The following is a 25,627-nucleotide window of genomic DNA, read 5'->3' on the forward strand; positions in this document are numbered from 1 at the left end:
TGACGGCGTGCGATCACCCATGTTGGATGAAGGTTCGCCTGCCACAGCAACCCCCTCGAGCATCCCTCCTCGCGTCTCCGCGCGACGGAGGGGGCCGGCGCATTTCATCTCTGCTTGAGCTTCACATGCTTTCACTCGCACTTAAAATATAGGATGCGCAACGCGGTCTCATCGATTTGCACTCTATAGGAAACATGCTCAGCCAAGGTGGCTCGTCCGTCTCTGGTTGTTTACATATTGCCCACGATACGGCGCAATGTTCTCGCAGGTGAGGTGGTCAGATGGATTTGGAAGGCTGTGATGGTTCCTGGTCTGACATTCGGCAATGCGATCTTATGCATGAGACCAGAGGTTCAGGCTTGATTCCAAATTAAGTACCGCGGTGTTAGACTTGCTTTAGGAGCTCATGGAAATAGAAAACATTTGGGGGTACATGAATAATGTTGAGAACATTGGTCGAGCGAGCGGCTCAAGGTCAGTCTTTCGTGCCGTCACCGCCTGATGCGTTACTGCTGACGCGTTGCCTGCATCCAAGTTCACTGCAACGTTACAAACGTTGGTTCCCTGCGCGTTCCCGCCGATGGCGCCGAGTAGCGTGTTGTTTTGTGGTGAAATTGGAGATGCGGTATTTACTGCTGTTGGTCGACAAAGCTGGTTCAATCTTGCTTAAACATGTTATTTTAAGCGTTTTAATTACGGAAGAACGCTTCCGAAGACTTTATTACCGTTATTAATGCTTCTGCAGAGGGCCACTGTGCGCTCATGCCATCGGCCGCACTGTGGTAAAATTTACGAGATCAAAATAGTAAATATTTTGATATAGATGTATTTTAGCGATCATAAAAGTATATCCAACTCGGTAGACTGGATTACCCGCAGATAAAACTAGTACTTCAAAAGTGTTACGGGAGTCCGTTACAAGGTTACAACTAAAAAAAACATTTGCATAGAATACTGTAAACGCGCAAGCGCCAGTTGTGTGAGCACCACGTTTACAGCAACTAGATAGGACAAAGAGATACTAGAAAAAGTAGCACCAAGCCAGGCCGGAATTCTCCACAATGGTATAAGCCATATCTGAAGTAAATCATCATCGTCGGCTTAATTCTCTCCTCTCATCTCAGAACATTTACGTCTTATTCTATTCATGCAGCTGCCAACCTATAAGCTTTTATTCCTGAGTGGAGATACGGTTGCACTCGAAGTTTAATTCCGTCATAATCTGGTAATACGATAGTACCGAAGTGAGAGCTTGGCACCACTATACGATTGAGAATATTGACCACTACAAATAACTTTACGAAATCATTTTTAAGGAAATGTTCTGAGTACCCGAGACTTAACATTTCTTCGAATACTCTATGGTCTTGTCCAGAAATTCAGAAATACTGATCAAGAAAACTTGTTTGTCGATCACGAGAATATGTTTTTGCATCTATCTGGATAGATATCATGGGTCCCAAGTGCCTTTGATTCACTATGACATGCTTCGTATTTAATAAAATGGAACACTTTATTGCAGTGCAAGCCAACTTTAGAAGTTCGACAGGTACATCTCCACAAACAACGATTCTCTTGAACTTAGTTCAGATCCGAAGCGCACATCATTAGATAACACAAACAGTATGGCGTGGGATTTGAGTTTTTTAATTGATTTTACCGTCAGGGTATACAGTAAATTTCAGAGGAGAAGGGCAATTCACAACAATAAAAAACAAGGAGCACGAAGCAAATGTCATACAAATATAGCCACTGATTGTGGTACAGATACTGCAACTTACATCATGAAAATCAAGTGATGAACAATAAATTTATTTTTATTAGATGGTGAAGGCAATAAGCAAAATAAATCAATTGTTGAACAAAACATACAGCGTATAATTAGGTAATCATAGCTTTCAGGAAATTCTTAAATTTGTCGGAGTCAGTTATGCTTGTTAACGATGCAGGCAGGGAATTCCATTCAGTACAATTTCTAAAGTGGAACACATTTTGAACATGCTAGTTGGATGATTTTTTTAAGCACGCAAAACTCCGATACTGTCTTTTCGTCGATTTGTCGCGGCGCAGTAAGGCCACTGACCAATCGCAGGTGGATGCATAAATAGAAGGACCACTCTTTCTGGTCCCAAAAGCTCCAGCGACGACTGCGCTCAGTTGTGGCCTATTTTTATGGAGGCGGAGAAAGATTGCGTCACTGCAGTGCATGTGTCCAACACAAAACAGTTGACCCGTCCAGTGGTGCTCCAGGAACACTGGGCGCATCTCCTATTACTTGAATGTCTGGGGCGTCATGTGCAAACCAAAATTATTAATAGACGTTTGCATTTGAAAAGCGCAGATGTGGCTGGTAACATAAAGAAGGAAGGGAGTAGTTGGAAACACACGAATGCACGATCTTCGATATTATATATAAATTTATTCCATTTATTTATTGCAAAATACTTCAGGTCGTGGCGTATTCCAAGCAAGAGTGGTTACATCACGTAAAAATGATACCAGTAAACAGAGAGTAGCAAACTACGTGCCAGTTCAACAGCAATAATAGTACATATCAATAAAATTGGTGTTTCAGCGCACCTGCAAGGGCGTCCAGCTAAAAAAATAGAGTGGTAATGAATTCCTCCCTTTCATAGCAAGTGGGAAAGAACTGTGTCATGAAGTGAGCGGACAAATTCATATGGCGACGGAATACCAGAAAATTTGTATTGGCCTCTCCAGTGTGATTGACCGCATACTGTAATGCTGTCCCTCGGACTCTGTCTTTTGATGCATTTTCCGCGTCGGCAGGTTCCCCACTTTCACTGCTCTTCATTTGCACTTCTGCAGTTGATGCCTCTCCATTTTTAGCTTTTTTTTCTACATGAACACGCTTTGCCATTTGGTATATTCTGGTTTAATTTCAGTACTTTGCGTCATACTGCAGTAGCGCCACTGCAAGACACCAAGGCTACCACCACCGCCGCGACGCTCTTCCACTTCCCACCTTTCCACCAGTGCGAGTGCGCTGCTAGGTCAACGCAGTCTCGCCATGTTTACCTTTCTCTGCATACGGAAGCAAGCTACAAGATATTTGTATGGCAGTGTAAACTCATTTTCGATAAATGATGCCAATACCACTTTAAGGCGGCATTGAGGAGATACTATAAGGACATACTCGTAGGCACACTTCGCGTTCACATAAAGAGGGTGATTGTCAAAGGTCTGGCACGTTAATAATAAAGTAGACACACTCGCTGAAATCTACAAGGCAGAGTTTGACACGGTTTCCTCTGGCGCGCTGTCAAGGAATTTTTTCGGGTTGAAGTACAACTCCTTCTTCCAGCCCAGAGTCTCCACGACGGGTGTCTGCCTCTCGCCATCGTCGGTGCTCTTTTCCAGGACTTCATCATGCACTCGTTCCATCAGCTTGCCCAAGTGCATGGTGCCAGCATGTTTACTGAACACTTTGTACACAGCCGAGAGGAACCACGAACCTTCCTCTAAGTTCCTGTACGACCTATAACGGAGGACCGCCGCGTAGGCGATGTACATGTCCGACCAGGTCATTATAGATTTCTGTCTAAGCAGGGATGATGACAGAGGTGCATCAGCCGCTAGTGGCGCGGCATCTGATGAAGCACCCACTTTGACGTAGGTTCCATTGTCCCAGTCGTCTGCACAAAACCGAAATATTTCAACAGTAAATACACATGCTGCTTCCGTTTAAAGAAAGGGAAGAAAGGAGCAACAATAAGAAGTGTTGGAGACTTACTGGCATTGAGAAAAATTTGTCATGGAGTCTCACAGTCAATTTTCACTGAAGTGGTTGAATAAATGCTAAGCGACAAAACATGGTGTGTACAATTTTACTGATTCTCAACCTCCACAGAAATATCGCTATGCAATGAAACTCATGGGAGCACACAAAAAATTACATTGTATTGAATAATGTATCAGGATTGGAAGACTTTGTATGACGAATACAGATGGCTGTGCTAGCCATTTTTTTAGCCTTGCGACTGCTCTGTCATTTTTGGTTTGGCAAGAAACTTATGTACGTACAGGACTCCCAGATTCGAACGTGGCAATTTAAGGCTAACTAAGGCAAACAATCTTGTTCCCATTTTCTTCACATTGCTTCATATCGGCGTAGTCTCGACTCGAGCACTCACATCAGTGCCAACATCACATTCCGATGCTGGATTCTAAGCGAAGTGATGACCTTATATTGAGCAGTAGTTCACAGCAGTACTAAAGAAGCAAGGCATAATGGTCGCACACAAGCTCACCAGCACAACAAATTTTCTTCTACCGAAAACGAAGGACCATCCAAGAGCGGAAGGCGTCGCCTACAAAATCAAATATTCCGACTGCCAGGCCACACATTTTGGCGAAACAATAAACTTGACCGAAAGAATTAAACAGCAAAAAACTACGCCAGGACCTTCTTGTTGTAACCGGCGACGCAAAGACACGGCCTACAAGAGACTCTCATCGGCGCATCTGCCATACGCGGTCCGCGTTCCCCAAGAACGCAAGATGTCTCAATGTGCGTTGCAGGAAACGCGCGGCGGCGTTGCTACAATACGCAGTCGGCGTCTAGCGCGTGCTCGGACCGAGATAAAAGGAGCGCGTCGGGTGTGCGCGGGGGGGGGGGGGGGGGGGAGGGGGGACTCGCATGGCCTTCGCTCGCCCTCTCGTCTGGCTCTGGGCCTTTGTGATGTAAAGGCGCGTCTCTGCGCCTTGGTTCTTAAACCTCCTGTAAATATGTAAATAAACAGGTTTTATTGTACGTGTGAAGCGCCGCAAGAGTCCTTCGTCGCCGGAACCTGGGTGGCAGCCTCAACCCCTCCTCGGTCACATCACTTCTCAAGACAACGGAACCCTCTTGCAGAACACTCGGAAGACCCGACCATAAGATTGCCTATGAAAAAACCCAAATCTTAACAACAGAAACTAACCAACAAAACGGCTCTTACTGGAGTCGCTGTTCATCCAAAACACCGAAGGCAACTTGAACCGATGCAAGGGAAACAAAGTCGCGAGTGAACTGAACCGCCCCGGCCGCCCCAGCCCATCAATCCCACGCAACCGCAACAACCACAACACCCTCAACATTCTCATCACCAAATAAGAAGCGCCTTCCCTCCTTCTCCCCAGCAGGTTCGTGCGAGAAGTTGAAGGTTGCACCTCGACACCTCCTCTGTCACTCCCCATGAAGAAGGAATCGAATTGATTCCGAAACGTCGGGAAATAAACCCATTTTTTGGTTGGAGCACTTTGAAAGTGTTAATTGACCCAACCAGACAAGCAAATCTATGAAAATGTTCCGTTTTAAGTCTATACGTACTGACTTCGGACTTGAGGTAGCGCAACTCGCCAAAAACTACATAAAGTCTATGAAAGGAATATCCACCTTCAAGACCCATCTGGAATTCACCAGGAATTGCAAGGAAAACAACATCGTGGCACAAAGCCTCTGGCTACGCCGCCCAGACATACCCCGGAAGGTCGGGAAATCATCTACAAGGCCGAACAATGGCTGTTGACGGCTCGAATACATGAGTACCACGCTCATGAGTGCCACGCTCAAGAAGTGGACGCGCTCTTCGCTCGACGACAACTGGAACACCAGGTACCGAATCTTCTCTCTTCAATAAAATCAAGTTTAGCAAGTCTAAAGGTCTGCCTCCCACTGTAAATCTGGAAATCAAAGAGGGGGGCGTGTTTGAGTTATTATTATATTATTATTATCACATGATTTACCAATTGCATTTAAAGAGATATACTGAATGGTCTTCGAAATGTCTGAGAATTATTTTTAATCAATCATTATCCAGTGGTGTCCTGCCAACTCTCCAAAATTAAGCCTTGATTCAAACATAGAGACAGACAATTGCTTTCTTATTATCGCCCCTATAGCTTTGACTTAGAGGTCCTGCAAGTTATTGAAACACATGATACATATGCACAATTCCTGCTTCTCACTCAGAAGTCCTGGGTTCAATTCCGACTTTAACTGAATACTTTTCATTTCTTTATTTGACTCTGTATAGAGTTTCGGCTCTCTTCGCCGCTTTTAGTGTACTGTGTGTATTGCTGTAGTTTGACTTTACGTTTCACGGCCACAAGTTCGGCCAAATAAAGAGTTGCATCTTCGACACGCCGACTGCTACCTTCGTCGACGGCACGACCCCGTGACATATGAAGGTTCCCTCAATGAATGCACCTAAATTTCCAAGCACTCTTTTGTATTGTTCCAAAACACATTAATCTACTATATGCTTTGCCACTTTACCTTCAATAAATGTGCCTACGACCTTACATACTGTATCGACCCAGGTGTAATACCAACCCCACTGCCAATTCTAATCCGCTCCAGATTTCCACAGCTCAAAAAATTGAACTTCAATCCCCGATTTCGTCAAGTAGCACTTCGAGAGCTTTACCACCGCACCAATGGAAGGCCGATCCAAGCTTTATCCATACACCTTGCCCCTTCATTGAAAAGCGTACTTCGGCCTGTGGTCGGCTGTGAACGTGTGGCACTGTCATCAACGTCCCTGTTCACGGACCGCGGTGGCCGGTACGTGATGTGTTACTGTTGAAAACACACTTCAATTTTCGCCTGTCGCGAACGCGAGTCTCTGGTACACCGACATCGCTGTCTGCAGCATTGTTCCAGCTCTCCGCCTCGCGTACGATCTCTTTCCACTGAATGTCAATCTTTTTGTTTTAAAACTACGCGTTTTTTGTGGCCGATGCATACATTTCAGGAAAATTACCGAGCAAGATGGTCTACGGAGTGAATGGAAGAGATCACACAGTAACAAAGGCAGCACTCCAAGTGACCGAATGTGGCTGTTGCTACTCTGTAACATCAAGAGAAAATGCGCTACCATACCATCAACATATCAACTCCCCCCATCCCTTAATGGTGAAGGGAAAATATTATCCCGTATACTGTTTGGCTTCCCACTTGACTTTGCGTACACGCTCATTTCGCACGTATATATATGTATTTTTTTTAGCAGGGGGGGGGGAGGTGCTCCTTAGAAGTTGGCATATATAGTAATATGAACAGTCTCCTTTCTCCAATTCCATGCTGAAATTGGGCAAGGGAAATACCCAGACTAGACTTACAAGTGCGCAAATGTGGAATTGTTTCCGCTTTTACCTCTTACAGTAGGGCAGGCAACTCACGAGAACATCAAGGCTTTGCCGATGTCCTACCAGTAGAAGATGTTTAATGACAAGAAGGAGAGGGCGGCCTGGAAAGCGGGTTTCAAGCCTGCTTCTCCTCACGGGGGTAAGGTGAAATGGGAAAGAAAGGGAAAGAGAGACTTATAGTGATAGGTGGCTATGGTATGGCACAATGAGTCACTGTACACACTGCCGGAACATGGGAGAGGCCTTTGCCCTGCAGTAGGCGTAGACAGGCTGATGATTGTGATTATGATGACACTGCATTGCACGGGGAGAGGACACGCGCGAAAGCCTTTATGCCACACATGCTCTAGAGGCGAGCATATAAACCTGTATCGCCGAGAAGCTTGTCATCTCTTCTACGACATGGTGAAATGCTGCTCAGTAAGTGCAAGTGTTATGCCAGCTGCATCTTGCTGCCTCTCCTACGACACTGCTATTATGGCTGCTCCCATTCTACTTCAAAAGTCGGCCCTGCTGATCGACCCATGCCTTTCAATCTTCGCACTTCATCTCAATGTCGCGGTTGAGTCAATCTAATGCGCTGTCATGCTGCATAGGCAAACGAGGCCACAGCTGGAGAGATGAAAACTGCATCCCTGTAAAGCATTTGAGTCCTCATATTACGTGCCCAGCGTCATTCTGAGTTCTGTTGAATGTATTCAAATGGTTGCTATGCGGTTCCTATTTGTGCTTCTCGTTTCATCACATTAAATCAATTTATTATGAACGACGCTAAATAATTGTTAATTTATATATGCTGTTGAGAACTTCGAAAATTCTACGACGAATCCCAAGGCCTTCATCCTTATGGCTCAACATTCAGGGCACCATTTGTCACCAATTCTTCAATGATTACAGTTTCCGCTCATTGCTCCCTTCGTTCGGTCCGTGCCCTTTAAGAACTCAGGCCTCGTCTTCCATTGGTGTTGACCGCAGGATATTAGACGGCAAGGATATGAGAAGTCAGGAAATGGCACAATGCGACCGACGCTGCAGTATCAGATCGGCATACAGGTAAGTTCACTCCGGTCTCTTTGGCATTGCTCCCTTTTCCTCCTCCTGAGCGTACTGGTTGCCTAAGGTAATCCAAGGACGGGACTCCCATAAAGATGAAAGATTAAGGGAAAGCCACGCAACGGCTGTTGTCTTAATGGGGGGTAAAAGGAAATCACGGGAGAAGTCCTTTGCGGTTGTACACTCGCGTGCACAGCTTCTGAGAACGGACACTTGCGAAGGTCTTTTGGTCATCTCCATTTCTTCGATTACCGGCCTCATCTCAACAGCCTCTTCAGATAAGATGAGTGCATAGCTCCTGGTTTTTTTTTTTGGCTAAAAAAAATATTATGCTCCACGAGCACCAGGGCAACGAAGCCGATCTAAGTGCTGCGAAAAAGGATATTGCCTTCACCAAAAAAGTTCAGGACTCTCTATTGAGCCTGAACCGCTTGTTGCGGATTGCGCAAAAGCAATGTTTTGATGAGATGCCACTAAAAATTACTGTTGCTTAGGGTCTCAGAAAATTCTGCAACATAGAAAAATAGCATGCGTTGACAAATATTATCACCTTTTTCATTTGGTGCTGTCATGTTGAGCGACAAAATGCCGATACCACACATCGTTCAATAATGCAGGAATTACAGATATTTTACCCCCTGATAAAAAGTCAGAATCCGGAAGAGTGACCCTCGGGAGAAGTACACAGGCACAAGTTTACCCTTCAAGCTGCGTGTAAATCCCCCTTATTGAGGCGTCCTTGCGGTTTTAGCTACACGTGTTAAGGGGAGTGTCTGCGCAAGGAGGCAGGAACGCCCGTAGTCAGGTGTGGGTAGTTGGACCCCTTTAGCTACCTTTTTAGGCAGGTTGTTTAGAAAAAAATGTCTTGGCTACTTTGGTGCTTACTGGCTAATTTCTTGTTCCCTCGATTTCATTCAAATTATAAATATTTTGTGACGTCGCAGCCACTGCAATTCGAGTATATGGTATCAAAATGTCGCGGCCAAGGCGTGTTTCCGCATGCCGAAATTAAATTAGGCACTTCCATTACGCAAAATGGAAGCGTTTTCGATACGTGGTTAGTACTCGGGGGAGAACTGTTGCATGGTGCCCCATTTTGCGGACCACTTATTGCTGAACGAGGCTGCAAGATGATTTTGGTAGTGAAGAAAGCAATCGGTAGCGTTCCGCATCCAGTACCCTCTCTACGCATCGTTATTAGAAATCCTATCTCGGATAACTCTGTCATATCTGAGGATTAGGAATGGACTGTGACTCCGGAATATTAACTTTTCGGACTTCGCCATTGCGCGACAAGTGATTTGGGAGATGAGTACAATTTATGCTTCAATCCCAGCAATTGTCATTATGAGGAAGCTCGTACATTAATCAATTGTCGTCAATGTGCTGGTACTTAAAAAGATTCACGCAAGACTCGTGGAGTGAGCGTAATTTCTGAAACTGAGCAAAAAACTTCGTCATCCTGCACGAAATCTTTGCTAAAGCTGAGAATTCGTGCTTTCATCTCAGCAGTGGTAAGTTAGTAGGGCCCATGCTGCACTAATTTGCATTTCTAACAAGAGCCTTTTCATTTTGTCATAGAAATGACAAGATCACAGTTGTGTACCAGACACGTGACCACTTCCGGCTACTTTTTGGCTAGTTTTTTAAATTTCTTCGGTACTTTTCGTATTTTCGACCTGGTAACTGTAACAGTAACTCGGATATATCCCAGACCCATGACGGCAGAAATCATTCTGGAATGTCGTCTTGAGAGGTCATCGCGGGAGAAGGCGACGAAGGCAGTGCTCAACTTCTTGAAGATATCAGACTTGCACCGGAAATGACAGAATAACGGTGTTATTATGATTGTGAATTGTTCGACTCTCTGCGTACGCGCGTGCTCTCCTTCCTTCTCTCTCTTTCTCTATCTTTAAAGCTCTCCTATCCCTTTCGCCTGCGCAGGAAGCCGCAGCCAGAATGGACCAGGGCCTTGATGGAAGGACACAGTTTTTCACTGATCCCTCCGTGCTTCGGGACCACTCTGCGGCCGCTGCCTGCGCGGCACCACAGCTGGCATTGAAGCGCCAATGCCGGCTCGCCTACCGCGCCTCCTCCACCACGGCTGAGCTGGTAGGAATACACCTTGCTGCCGACCTCATCCGCGAAACGCCGCAAGTCACACGCGCGACAATCTACACTGACTCGAGGTCTGCCCTCCGCCAGCTCGCCAAAGAGGAACGCGCCCCCCCACTCGCACAACGTGTGGCGTGGTCACTCCACAGTCTGCGCGAACACGGATGCGACGTGGCTCTCCAGTGGATACCGTCGCACGTTGGCATCGCAGGGAACGAGGCTGCCGATGACCTGGCAAAGACAGCACACGACCCAGCTGTTCCACTGACAACGTGCGCGGACTCCGTGGACTCAGCGCGCCGAAACCTTTGGCGAGAGCTCGTGCGAAACCACCCCGACAAGCGCACGGCCGCCGGCTCTCCACCACGCATTCTATCGGAAAACGTGCTGACCAGGAAAGAGCGGTCCCTCCTCCTCGCACTGCGGACAGGTTCCGTCTGGCCTGCTGAGCGCCGGCACCGCCTCCGCGGTGCGCCCTCGGCCCTCTGCAGTGACTGCGGAGAGAGGGAAACCGTGGCGCATCTCTTCCTTTCCTGCTCCGCCCTCTCCACCCACCGCGAAGCGCTCGCTCGTGCCTTCAAGCAGCTGGGACTTCCGTCTGCCACGGTAGATGACATTCTCCACCCGGTAGGACCAGCCCATCGCGTGCGCCCTGCCCTGCGCGCGGTCCTCAACTACATCGAAGCCGCGCAACTGGCCGACCGTCTTCTCTGAACCACGCCGACCAAGCCCCCAACAAACGGAACTTCCGTGTTTTTTTTTCCCAGTCATGTGTTTATCGCGTGTCCCCCCCCCTTTTTTTTCTTTTTCCCCCTCTCCCCCCAGTGATGTGTTTAACTCCCCCAGGCCTCCTCCTCCACTATAACTCTAACTTCTCCTATACTTTTCTCCCCTTTCCCCCAGGTGTCGCGGTTGTGGGGTCCTCGCCTGAGAGACAGTTACTGCGTCACTTACCCCCACTATTCACCTAATTTTCCCAAATAAAGAATCTCTTTCTTTCGCCATCGTAGGTTAGCATACCGGTCCTTCTAGAGTGGTTAACATCCCTGCCTTTCGTTTTTCTCGCGTCCTTCTTTCCTTCCCACAGCAACCGTCGTGGAAAGCGGATATAATAATAATAATAATAATAATAATAATAATAATAATAATAATAATAATAATAATAATAATAATAATAATAATATCTGGGGTTTAACGTCCCAAAACCACGATATGATTATGAGAGACGCCGTAGTGGAGGGCTCCGGAAATTCGACCACCTGGGGTTCTTTAACGTGCACCTAAATTTAAGTACACGGGGCTCAAACATTTTCGCCTCCATCGAAAATGCAGCAGCCGCGGCCGGGATTCGATGCCGCGACCTGCGGGTCAGCAGTCGAGCGCCATAACCACTAGACCACCATGGCGGGGTGAAGTCAGATGAATACAACAACAAGGGTTCACTACATTTCTCACTTCATAGCGTCACGATAGGTGGTAACCTTGGGTGTGAGCATTTATTAGTTACACAGGTACCAATGAGCATGCCATTTGCTCTTATTTTCTTACCAGTGGCTAGTTCCAGTGTTAAGTAAACATTAATGGCGCCCAATTCATGCCTCAGTCAATTACAAATGGCAAAAGTAACTTAAATGTATTGTTAGGATTATGCGATTGTAGTGCTATTGAGAAGCAGATGAAGACACCACGTACCTCCCCGGCAGGCCTGGATGAAAAACAGCTTGGGCTTTCCTTTCAGGGCTGGACATTTCTCATCGTTGAACTGCGCGTAAACACTGTTGATCAGGTGCAGCTCCTCACCGTCTACACCCTGGATCGTGTCCTGGTTTCCGTGTGACATCAGGATTACCACCAGGCAATCGGCCCCCTCCTGTTCTTTGCTCTGAGCTGCCTCCGACAGGAGTTTCTTCATTTCCTGAAAAAGAAGGACGGGCAAGCATTTCGCCCCACTTACTGATACTGAAAATACTTTTGCTAAGAACACTGGTTAGAGATATAGTGTTAAGCAGTCACTGTGGGACTCTTTGGAGTACCTATAAAGACTTCAAAATTTTCAGAGATTTTGGTAGCCTGATTTCGATACACCCCCGTTTAATGATCGCAAGAGGTCAAATCAGAACTGCTACAAGCAATCTCTAGTTGTCTTGTGTCATATTAGAACTGATTAATTCAATATTTGGCGAGTGCTTCCTGTCAAGAAGAGAATAAAACCACAACCTATATGTTCTTAGACTTTGGCTGACTCCCCCCATCCCCCCCCCGCCAAAAAAATTTCTGGCTATGCCCTTGCCGCAAGGGTTAAATAATGGTCATTGGCGTTAGTCGTCGGTGCGGAGATCTACCACTAGGCGTCAACGTGAGTAAGTCCACATCAGGCGGTGCTACATCTGCCAAACAACTATAGACATTGTACAAGCTCCGATACACCAATGCACTGAAGCAATCAACTACTTCTGTGACGACACGTTTCACTTTCGTGTTATACCGATTCCTATGACAGAGGGATCAACCATCTTTTTAAGCTACAGATCTGACGCTGTTTACAGGTTCGCACGTAATGGAAAGAATAGCAATATCTTAGTCATGTACAAGAAATCTATCTGGAATGTTAATTGAAAGCAATGGTATTAAAATCAAAACTTTACCATATTAGTTACATATAGGGGCCACTTGTTTATTGGAGCGAAAATGATGCTAGCTAACGAAGAAGGTAAGAGGTAATGGGTCGCGCACGCGTGATATGCAGTCAGATAGTATTCCTCGGACCACAGGAAAAAGTCTAAACGAACCTAAACAAATTGTACTAAATATACTTCATTGGCGTCCATTTACCTTCTGTGTCACAGTCATCAGTTAGCCTGTGGTACTTAACGACAATTATTAAGCGTGGGGGTGGCAACTTTCTACGACTGACCGAGTAACGCCTTTGCATGGCGGCGAAGCACACTTTTTGGACGTTCTGCGACTGCAAGCGGATTGACAAACGAGAATGCTCGTTTGAGCCTTCGAGGTAATGGACATGGCAGTGGTGGTGGCTTCAAATAATGGCATTCTCTAAATGCAATCATATTAGCAGTCCAATATGAACTGTAAAAATGTTTAGTCTTTCAAAGTTCAGATGTCTTTTTACAGTGATCTATCGGGTACATGGCGGTGCTTGAAGGTGTCCGAATTGCCCGGTATGTCCACGGAACTGGCCGTTTGAAAAATACGAAGTTTTCATAAGAATAAAAAGAAAACTGAGGTTTAGGGTTCTCGAAGATGCATTACTGCGCTCATTAGTCATCATTACTGTGCCAAGTTTCTTAGGGGAGAGGCCGAATCGGCCAACGTTTTTGCGTTAGCCAGCACATGGCGAAGTGCAGTGCTCATTGCAAGCTCAAATGCAGCATTCGTGAGCGTCGGCACGGGGGTGCGAAAGAGGTACTTTCATCATTCCCTCCAACCCCCAAGAGGCATACCAGCCCCCTTCTGCACATGTGCTTCCTCATTTTTCCTTTAACATCGCTGACCAAAAATTTCTGAAATTTTCTGTTCAAAAATTTATGTTCATCTCCATCTCTACGCCAAAAGAAAAAAAAGATAATGTTTAAGCTAGCATTTTCTGGCGACAATTTCATTAGCCACCACGGAGAAAGGTGGATTGTGCCACGACAATGTGATTAGTGGTAGCATAAAATTAATATTCGTCATTGTGTTTAGTTAATGAAATAAATTCGTGTAACTTGGTGCATCAGAAAGGATAAAAACCAACACAAGATATTTTCCATGACTGGTCATATGTGGAACTCTGCCTTTCCACACACAAACATAGTTTCGATGAATGAAGCAAGGCAATTGCTACTCACGTCCGCTTTTTTGTCGATGTGTACAATGCACTTGAACAGGAATGCCTTGAAGAGGGCCTCCATGCGACTCACGTCAAGCTCCGATCCATAGCGCGGCTCATCGTAACATTCAAAGTTACAGTTGTTGATGATGATGCACATTCCTCTCGGCGAGGAAACCATGGGGTATTCCTGCACATGTGGAAATGACGAGAATGAATATGCAGCCGGAATTTGTGGAACTAATGATCGTTCACAGCGTAGACTACCGCGATGCTGAGGACCACAATGTGCGTACTCAAGGAATAAATATACGTCAGAGCATTTCGTACGTCTATACCTCACATATACACCAAATAGGCCACTTTTTAGTGCGGGTCTCAGGGCCAGTTTTCGCACCCAAGCAAAATCTAGGAGCTTTGATTTAAAGCGCACCCTTCGGGCAATGTTGCTGCGTACCGCCAGTGGTTAGTGGTGTATATAAATAGCTCGCCGTTAGTATGTCTATGAACAGAAAGAAAAACAATGGCAAGTGACCTGTTGTCTCACGAGCTGCGCTGCGGAGCAAGGGGTCGCAGGTTCGCATCCCGCTGGTGCGCTTCGGAATTTTTTTTCTGATTTACTTTTAATTTTGGCTTTTATTTATACATACAAACATATGCGTATCCGGGGCATGACGGCGACGGCAAAAACCTGCCGAGATAGTTCATATAATTGCTATTGCAATAATAACAATTAGATATTATGAGCTCATAGTGCGGATCTGCTGCATGTTCATGAGATCCCCGAAAAGAAAGTGTGCTTGAAGGGGAAGGTCAGTGCTTTCCTTCACTTTCACTATACGTTGGCGAAGAAAACGGCTACACCGCGTGCTCTGAGTGTCTGATGCTGAGACGACGGATTACCTGTGTGGGGCGCCATTCAGTGAGGGTGCCAAACAGAAGTTCGTCAGCACTATTCAGGTGGCATGACATAAATATGGCAGTCCACAGACGTTATTCTCATCTCTAACCTACACCTTCTAAGCAGAAAAAGTTGCCGAGTTAGATCACTTCATGTACCTTATGAAATGCATAATTCCACCTTGTATGAAGATGAGCATGCATCACACTACAGACCGCCACGGCTGCAATGAACGCCGCTTTAACGGCATTTTCATAATGTAGGATGAGAGTTCCTTCCAGCGCTATCTTTTCGAGCGTCTGTTCTTGAGGTTGTCGCAAGTGGCGAAACGTGCCGTCTGCGTGCTCTCAACTGCTACGCTCTGGTATAGAGCCAAAAAAAAATAGAAATATAGCGGTTGGACAGAAGGCGGTCCACCTGTTTATGAGCGTTTAGTGGTAGTTCATTTGTTGAGCATCTGTGTTCTACATCGCCGCTGGACACAGAAGCGAAATAGTAGTACCGTAAAGCCTTTCATGGTCAATCACGACCCTTGGATTTACACTTATTGCTGTGCACATTCATATGCACTTCAAGGCAGGCAATTCCAGCCACGGCGGCCGCATTTTCGATGGACGCGAAAGGGCTTGACGCCCGTGTACTTAGATTTAGCTGCTCGTTAAAAATCTCATGTGCTCAAAATTTCCGTCGTCCTCCACTACAGCACCTCTCATAACTATATTCTATGTCGTCTTCCTCTTCTTTTTGTCCCTATATGTAGGGTGCCCCATATTTGAATTTAAGATATATTATGATTCTGTCCTGCGTTAAAGGAATACCGAAGGTAACTGCTGATTACGGCTATATTGTTAGGTAATGATTACAAATCACAAATTACACATAAAGTTTAGCAGTCAGTGGACTCGTTTCGTGGATACTCATTAAAATATATTAGTATGCGTTTCCTGTAGTCATAGATTACAACGGACTGTTCGCAAATGTACAAATGAAGTTTACATATTCTTACTGCGAGACATGCAGTTTGCATTATAGAAAGTCCATTTGAGAGGATGACGCATTCCATGTGTTCAATCTCAGTATAAAACATAAGCTTCTGCTGCTTTTTTAGCTTTACTGGGTAGAACAGCTGGACAAGCAGCACTGACATTAAAAAAATCTTGACTCTCATTTCAAAATCATGAAAATTCGGTTACTAGCGACATACATAATACAAAAGGGTTACAAAGCTTACTTCAGTGAAGTTCCCTAAAGTACAACTATTTCGGACCATTTGTTGCACTATTACGTTATTCAACTAGTTAATACGCTAACTGAAGGATTTAACATCTGCTCTGCACCACTCTGACATCAGTACGGCTGTGACACGTGTGCAAAACACGCGGCGCACTTGTAAATTAGTTTTAGAGACCCTTCAACACTTGTTCGGATAGAATATATTTTGACAACTTGACTTATTTTAAACGAACTGTGTGTGCACCTACTTTTGCAGGTAGTGAAGCAAGAACGCCGTTCAGCAAGAATGACTGTTCCCAGGACATTCTGACATTTGCACATGCGAAATAAACACTTCGAAGTTGTGCTTTGACAATGGTAATGATGACAAGATCCATCTTACACTCATGAGCGCCTCCGCGGAGCCGGAATGTGTCTTGTGTCTCGAAGAGTGCGCTTTTTCCAATCATCTGCTCATCTCTACCAATGAAAAGCAGAGCTTTCGCTTCCATTAGCCATTTCCTGAACAATTCTCGCTTGTACTTTTTGTCATTTAAAATGATCATATGTTGTTTACTGAGTAGCTTCTGGTGGATGATATTCGATAAGAAAATGTCCTACAAAGCAGGCGACGCAGATCAACTGGTTACACAGATCAAGCATATGATAAAGCACGAGAAAGGAACGGTGACACAGATAAAGCGTGTAGCATGATATCAGGAAAGCTCCTTACACCAGGTCCATAGATCAACCTTTCAGCTGGAACCACTTGCAGTTCGTAGTCGCTGGTTTCAGGGCCTGCAGAAAAAAAGGATCTTCTCTCAAAATAGTAGAGAGAGATATAAAGGTAGAGGAAAGACAGGGGGGTTAACCAGGAATATACTCCGGTTGGCTACCCTGTACTGGGGAAGGGGAAAGGGGGTACGGAAGAATGAAAGAAATCTTGCTGAATACAGTAACAGAACAGTGTGGTGACTATCATCCAATGTGATATGGCGCGCGTTCTATAATTTAATATTTGTCCTCGACACTCGTGATTGTTCGACGCGTGCTCGTACGTCACCCATTCATGACGTTTAGGCGAGCCTCAACAAATTTTGTGCAGCGTTGATGAACGGTATTGTGATAGAAGTCATAAATGGAGATGCCCACAGTGTGCTGTAGTAACTCTTATGTTATAATGACCACCATGATATAATACCAGCAACGAAAATAAACGGTCACAGCAAAAAAAGAATGACTGCGTATGCTTCACTGCAAATATCATCGAAAGACGGTAGTCTTCTGCCGGCCGTACTACATGAGTTCTCCTCCTCTATGTTTAATGGCCGTATCTGGCTCATACCGTCGCATTTGCAGCACAGCCGAAAAAACACTAGCATTTTCAGCGCAGCCTAAGAAAAACTAGGGTCTTTAGAATTACGTATCTGGCTCATACCGTCGCATTTGCAGCACAGCCGAAAAAACACTAGCATTTTCAGCGCAGCCTAAGAAAAACTAGGGTCTTTAGAATTACGTATCTATGTATTTTCTAGTAAAGGAACACACCACCTAATACTTAAGTATTGATGGTGCGCTTCATGAACGGCGCTACCAGTTCAATATGGCTGGGCGTTCAACAAGTTGTTAAACTTTGGCCGGGTGGCTGAATCGGGTGACAGACAGACAGACAGACAGACAGACAGACAGACAGACAGACAGACAGACAGACAGACAGACAGACAGACAGACAGACAGACAGACAGACCAAAATTTCTGCGTTTTAGTTCCCCAAGAAAGACTATCGTCTTTAAAAGTGAATAGAGCTAGTAGACGGGCTGATGGAGGCTGTTTTGTTGCAGCTACAACTTTGTGCGAGTGGTCTACAGTGCCATCAGCTCAACACACTGGAATGTAAGGATATTGCTGCATCAAGGAAACATTGCCACTGAGGCAGAGCATGACAACAACAGGTAAATTATTGCGGCGCAAACTGTTTCGTTTAGGTTTATTACACTACGGAAAGATCGTGTTCCATCACCTTCCTGCTGAGGAGGGTTAAAGCACCCACTCGTTCCCACCATGCCTGCATTAAGACCACAATGCCTGAAGTGTGGGGCACTCTCAAAATGGAGCTTCAGGACTTCGCTAAAGGCAGCTAAAACAATGTTAAAATGAAAACTCATCTCACATCTACAGATGGACAACAATATGCATTACCCATATATGAAATTATTGCCTGTATGATAGTTTTGTAAGGCATTTTCTTTAGTATCGTATGTATAATATGTGCGGCACCGTACCACCCGTAGACAGAATTTTTGTTCATCCGCACATTCAATATATTTAGTGCTCTAGCAGGATTCGCTACTTTATGATGTGCTCTTTTCCCAAGTTCCCGGTGGCGACTCGCGTCATCGCAAGTACTCCTCGCCACTAAAACAGCAGTTTCGACAGATGCCTTTAACCCACTGAATTACAAATAGCTCGCAAGCCACAGAGAAAACACAGAGTGGGACAGAGGGTTTGCGCATGCGCAGTAAGGGTGGTGACGCCGCACACCACCACCGGATTGATCTCCACCGTAAGCTGCTTCGCATCTAAAAAAAACAAAGAACACCAGCACACCTTACATCAGACGCCCCCTGGTGGCTAGAGACGCAGGGGGTCAGTCTACGCAGTTTAAAAGAAAAAGCAATATAAAAGAGCACCTGATTCTCCATTGTCGACACTTGCAGATGCAACGCTCCTAGTTTTCTTTCAATTTCAAAACTGCCCTTGAGACCCGCACGACAAAGTGGCCCTATTGTGTACCCGCTCATGATGTGGAAAAAAAAAAGAAAACAAAGAACACTGGGCACACCTTGCATCAGACGCCCCGTGTGGCAGTTTAAAAAGAAAAAAAGTGCGACAGCTTAAAAGAAAAAGAAATATCTAAGAGTATTATAATTTATTCTAACTATTCTGTAATTCATTAGTCATAGAATTCATATTTGACCACATTTTTCTAGTAACTGTTCGCTTCTTGGCCATTCCACCAGAGTGGGTGTGAGCCAATCATAAAAGCAATGATTATCTGATTCACAACTTCGACACTTGCCGCGCGTTGCTCAAGCACAAAGACGTAACAACTGCGACCGTTGTTAGTTCCCGCTTGCCCTGTGCATGCCTGTGCTTTCTTTTCGGCCGTCCTTCTTTGTGCTTCAGCGGTACGCTGCAAGTATCAAGATGCTTCTCGTTTTTCGTGCGTCATTCCACTTTCTTGCTATATCATTCATTGCTTCGCACGTGTGGCGAAACTGTGACTTTTTTCAAGGTGGCGCTCTCTTTTGCGACGTTGACCTGGATCAACGAATCAAGCAGCACTTTGCAAATATCATGTCTACTCTGCAACACAGGCGGCACAAAAACCTACTACGCAAGAGCAGCACCCACCATCTTGAGCAGTCTGAACAACGACCACATGGGAAGGACCACTGGAGTTATCCTCATCAAGGAAGACGAGTTGTTCTGGCAGAGGTCGCTCGCTCAGTAGCCAGGTTGCATCTCGCACGCGCTTCTCAACAAGCCTAACGTTCTCCGGGTGGTCAGTGGCATCAGAATGTGACCCTGGAGGGTCCTCCTTGGGAAACCGATGCAGCAGGTAGATGCGCTTATCACAGTCTTTGTCCTTCTGCAGCACACAATTAGGAAAAGACAGGTGTTGCGGTCTTTATAAACATAACGCAATCTGAGTAGCGTTCCTGTTATTAGCATCTCATTGTACTTGGGATGAAAGGCTAGTGAAAAGTGACCCGCCGCAGTGGTCGACTAGCTATGGGGCTTGATTGCAGACCGAAGGTCGTCGGGTAGAACCCCGGCCCCTACCACCCCATTACTGTGAAGGCGAAGGGCTAGAGGCCAGTGTGCGTAGGTTTAGGTGCACATTAAAGAAGTCTAGGTGGCTGTTATTTTTGGAGTCCTCCAATGCGGCGTCCCTCCTAATAACTTTGGGGTTTCGGGACGTAAAACCCCAACAATTATACTAATTGTCCCTTATTCACCAGTAGTAGAACAGCAGTAATAACTGTTCGATCAATTATGAAGATGGACAGGAAAACAAGCACAAGGCAGCAATGGTCTACAAACCAACGACGTGAACTCCTGTAGAGGGCAGTTCCCACTCTCTACAGCTGTAAGAGTGGGAACCACTCGCAAGATACATATTTCGTGCATGTTGCACGAGATGCGGTGAAGGCACTCATGCAGACGAAGTTCACCACAAATCAATCATTTTTGAAAAAAAAATATTATTTATCCCTTAAGCTGTAAAAATCGCACAGACTTGGCAAAATCATGTAACTACCATGAAACCTCATGAAATTAAGTTGTCGGGCCTTTATCGGTGCTTACCTTTGTACTTTGACCAAAATAAGAACTCTGCTCAACTGAAGTTCACATATATTTCTTCTTTGCGCTAACATCTTTTTTTAGATACACTGTACTCGTGTGGCTTCGTTCCGCGCCGTGCATTTATATAAAATAATACAACAAAGTGTACGCTTTGCACCACAAAACGCACACGTAAATGTACTTATCCTTAAAAAGTGCCGTCATCGCTCACCTACGTTGCAAGGATAAATGATAAAATTCTGATAATCTCCCTTAAAAGTGCGGGGATATAAACGTCATACGAACACAACGAGCCTGCGCAAGTGAACCGCATCTCTATATCTGGTCAGAGTCAGTAATGCATACTGCTAGACTACATCTTTATGAACGTGAATCCCGCCGCCTAAATCTCCCGATAGAAGCAGCACAGGGGTCCTGATTGTCGAGGAACTGGAGTCTGTTCACCTACAGCTGGGCAGAAATGAAACCTGTTTTACGGCGGACCTAGATATATGAGGTATTATAAAGGCACTCATACGCGATGAATTACGATCAATGGGAGCGTACTGTCTTCAATGCGTTCCAATCAGTCTGTGGCGCTGCCTTGAGTGATGTCATCAGGGAGGAGCTAATATCGTTGGCCCGGTATGCGCACATGCATCCCGGTGCCCTTCGCCTCCAACGAACATTCGCGCAAGTTTCTTCCGTGCCTTTAGGCAACGTAAACTCGACGTTATCACTGTCAGCTTATGCGTCAGTTGCTGCAGCGCCCCCTGCGAGCTTCTAGTCAACACCAATTCGGCCCTCATCTGCCCATCCGACTGCGCTATCTCCCGGCGCAGAAAACCATCTTCTACCCGCCTTAGCGTTCGTCTATGCTCATGTGCAATTATGGCGCCCATCGTGGTTATATCTCACCAGCAAGACGAGTCTCTGGGGCTAGACATGTGTGAACGCGATCTTGCTGCCGGAGCCTTTTTCCAAAACCGCCATCATCCTCCTCTCTCTCGCACCCCATCTCCGCCCGCATCGAGTGAAGCGCGCAATAGTTACCGTTCAACGAGACGCCATTCACCGTGGCTCTTCTGCCGCTCCTCGTTCCTACTTCGGCCGGCCTCTTCGTTCTTCCGTGTTCTCCTAAATTTTTCGCGGATGTTCTCAAGAAAACAATTGCCGACATGACATCAGGAGGTACTCCAGGTGTCAGCCAGTCCTTGGACGTATCGCGTTGTTTTGAACCGGGAAAAATGGTTTCATACGCTTTTGCGTCGATTGCAGGGCGCTCAATAAGATCACTCGAAAGGAACCCATGCCACGCATTGACGACACCCGCGATCATATATAATGTGGAGAATACTTTTCAAGCCTTTGTTTGCTTCTCCGGCTTTTCGCAAATCTACATGCACGAAGACGACTTAGAAACAAAGTTTGTGACCCCGGATGGTGTACACTAGACAAACGTAATGCCTATCGGGCTTTGGAATGTACCTGCGACTTTTGAGCGCACGATTGACGCCGTGCCACGTGGCCTGAAAGGGAAGGCTTGGTGTGTGTCACGAGCGATAGCGGATGACGCTCGGTGTGTGTCTCGCGCTTTCGCGCGAAAAATGCGAAGATCGGCGCCGAGGTCGCGCGTGCTCGGGCTGCTTCGAATGATAAGGAAAAGGGTGTGGCAGTCTCTTCCTGGTCTCCAGTGTATTCGGTCGTCTTTCTTGCACCACCTCGGAACACATCGAAACCGACGGCCACAACGACACGTCACGTTTGGCGCCCAACGGCTCGGGGCAAGCTAAGAAGACCTCTAGTATTTCTATGTGAAGACGTCGCTGTCTACGCTCTCCTTTGGTTGAACCAATGACTTCAGAACAGCATCGGCTCCGTGAACCCAAGACGGCAACCGCCCCGTGTTTCATCGACGTTTTCGAACAGCTGGATGACGCCGCCCGGGTGGAAGCCTACAGGTCAGCTGTGTCCGAAGCTAGTGCCCTGAAGACCCAGGTGGATGAGCTCTGGCTCAAATTGGAGAGACTCAAAGTCATTCTTTGGAAGAACCACGACGCCGCTAAAGACGAAAGCGCACCAAAGCCACCTCTGTACTCGCAGCTGCAGGCAAGTCAAAACTTCTTTTGCAACTTACTCGTTCCACTTGTATAACGCATCAAGCACTTGGAGTCGAGAACGCATGAGGATTCTGACGTCGCATCATGCACGAGTGCACGAGGACAGCAATGCGTCGATGAATTTTAAGCGCGGCTCGAGAAATCAACAAGCAAGGCCTGAAGGGAAAATACCCTATGCATGTCTAACGGGGAAGACGCTCGCGACCGACTTTCAAGTTTCGCGCGAGCACCTTACCCCGTCTCGGGAAAGAACAAAACGCCTGGTTTCACCAAGTCGACTATTGGTTCAGAACTTTCAGCGTTCCTGACAAGGTCGCCATACCGTTCATTATTTCAAGGCTCCCAGCTAAAGCCTTTACATGGATGCGTCATCAAACAAAGGTTATTGATATCACTACTTGGTCTGATATGAAAACAACGTTCCGCCGTCGTTATAGTATGAATTACGGTGTCACGTCTAAGCAGCGAATGTTCGGAACAACGCAAGGCGCTGCAGAGTCTGTTACAGACTTCGCATACCGAAAGTTGGACCTCATGGAATAATGGAATTATCTTATACTACAACAGGAAAAGTGTCAAGTCATCATGGCTACGCTGTCACCTAAGGCAAAGAAGCGCTTTTTGGACAAGACATTTGGGCAGCTAGATCATATGATAAGTTCCTTTCTGCGCTTTGACTAGATCAGGAATTCTAAGGAAAGCGTTCATATTGTGGTTGCTGAAGAACGCGAGAGTCCATCCACAAAGCCGTCCGCCGACTTTCGCGTTAACGCAAAGCGTTCGCCTCGGAAGCATATGCGCCATCGTCCGCGCACTATATCATAGAGTCAAGTGGTTCCTCAGAGGATCAAGTAGCACAGATAAACGCGCCTAAAAAAGAAGATACAAAGGGCGACCCGTGTCCGTCGTGGCATCCGACTCGTTCAGCGATGCGTGTTTTTGAAAGAACGCAAGCAAACGCCTCCAGAATCCGTAAGCTTCGTTTGAACTGCTCCATTAGTGGTCACTTTGTCACGCAGCGTCGTCTGCCGCTAACTGCAGAATTTCTGAAGTGGCATGAAGAGTTCGAGTCTTCCAGTCCAAAACAGCGGGGAAACGAACAGCTGCCGACGCCAATGCCCACGAGCAGCCACCAGTAATTGAGCAGGTGCCGCGTGCCACAGAAGCGGGTACTCTTTGCGTTCCTGTCGCCATCAACAGACAAACAGTTAAAGGCATCTTGGACTCCGGAGCTGCAAAAAGTTTGATTGCGGCACTACTAGTTAAACTCAAACTAAGCATTGGGCCGTCGTCCCTACGTTTGGTAGGAGCAAGCGGCCATCACCTGCAAAACTGGGATGAAGTCAGAGCTGTGGTAGCAGTGGATGACCAAACACTGCAGCATGACTCTGTCGTTGCTCCCCGGTTACCTCACGAAGGAATCCTTCTAGGCGACAACTTCTTGCGGGCCTCCTGAGCCGTCATCGACTAGGGCTCGGAGAGCCTTGCTGTATGTGTTCCTCAGCGGCTACACAAGGTCTACGTGGTTAGGGATCAAGCACCGCCAGCTTTATCGCGGGAGTTAGTTCCCGTGGACTGGCATCGCATATCTGATGACCATAATTGCGTAATGGTCATCACAGGGATGAAGCTCTTGTGCGACCGCATATCACCCCGCCGCAAACTGTTTGTGCGAAAAGGCCAATACGACAATCAAGCAGATGACCGGTATGACTGCCGCCTGGGGATAAATTGGGCCGCTATTCTCCCGTATGTTACATTCGGCCACAACACCGGCTACCAAAAAACGGTTAGTCCAACTCAAGGAGGTTAACCTCCTTGGTCCAACTCCACTCTTCTTGGTGAAGGGTAGGTATCCACTATCCAGTGCTGCCACTAGATGTTGTTGACAGCCGCCGGAAGCTTGAAGAGCTCAAAGATGAATCAAGCTAATTCACGGTACTGTGTGGATGGCTGCGAAAAGCCAGAAAACCCGCGTCCACGTTCGTCAGACTGACTGTAGAAAAACAGAGACTATTTCAACAAGCACCACAAGGACGTTGTGTTTGGGAGAGGGCAACTGCTGCTCCTCAAGGACCCTATCTGAGCCCCATTGCTCAGAAGGATCAACCTCATGCTTCGGACTAAAATGTGCACGTTTTCGATGCAGTGTTAATAATTGCAGGTGTTTTTATGTACTTTTGCGTGCGTGAAATTGGAAAGACTTTGCTTGACTTCTGTAACTAGTTATAAATAGGACTGTTTAGGTTAGTTTAGGTAATGTTTCACCTATGTTCTGTTTTAGTGCTACGCAATGTATTACGTCGGGACGACTAGTTTCGAAACCAGGACATGTCACGAGTGATAACAGACGACGCAACCACCTTTATTTATAGCTTTTTAACTATTTTTGAAAATAACAAGCTGTTACAACGAGGTGATATGGCATTATACACCTTCCCTGTATCTGTACCGTGTTGTGTGCGCATGCGTTCCAAGGTTGCCAGCGCCTGTGTCATGGGTGGCTTGTCCCGGCGTCGTTACTCTCTTGATGCACGAGCCAAGCCAAGCCATCGAAAACGTCACTACGCATATGCGCGGCCGCGCCGAGTAGCAGCGCGTGACATTTCTGAGACGAAGTGTAGGTAGCAAAACTATGTCGCTCGAAAATCTTAGCGACCTAGAAACTGCGTGCAGGGTTGCATTAGCACGCTGAAAAGTTGCTCAAGACGCGCTTACGAGGATGGGATCATTAAGTCACGCGAAGGCAGCGCCACTTTATTGCATAATACTAACGCAGGCCTATATGTACATTTTTGTGGAGTAATACTTTTTATTATAAATAAAACAATATTTTCATACTAACAAACAAATCATCGACCGCGTACAGCAATCAGCAGTCGCGTTGCCGGGTTC

General features: G+C 46.3%; 1 protein-coding gene across 1 annotated transcript in view; it reads right to left on the bottom strand.

The window, feature by feature from the left end:
• Nucleotides 1-1,633: 1,633 nt before the first annotated feature.
• LOC119398843 (caspase-2) overlaps nt 1,634-25,627 on the bottom strand; it is a 38,534-nt gene continuing 14,540 nt past the window's right edge. Inside the window, exons 2-6 of the mRNA XM_049417443.1 lie at nt 19,677-19,914; nt 16,996-17,060; nt 14,100-14,339; nt 12,013-12,235; nt 1,634-3,656 (exon numbers count right to left, since the gene is read on the bottom strand). Coding sequence (XP_049273400.1) covers nt 3,244-3,656; nt 12,013-12,235; nt 14,100-14,339; nt 16,996-17,060; nt 19,677-19,914 — 1,179 coding nt within the window. The 3' untranslated portion in view covers nt 1,634-3,243. The remainder of the gene's footprint in view (nt 3,657-12,012; nt 12,236-14,099; nt 14,340-16,995; nt 17,061-19,676; nt 19,915-25,627) is intronic.

Source organism: Rhipicephalus sanguineus, chromosome 7, assembly GCF_013339695.2.
Source record: "Rhipicephalus sanguineus isolate Rsan-2018 chromosome 7, BIME_Rsan_1.4, whole genome shotgun sequence".
Taxonomy (NCBI): Eukaryota; Metazoa; Arthropoda; class Arachnida; order Ixodida; family Ixodidae; genus Rhipicephalus; species Rhipicephalus sanguineus.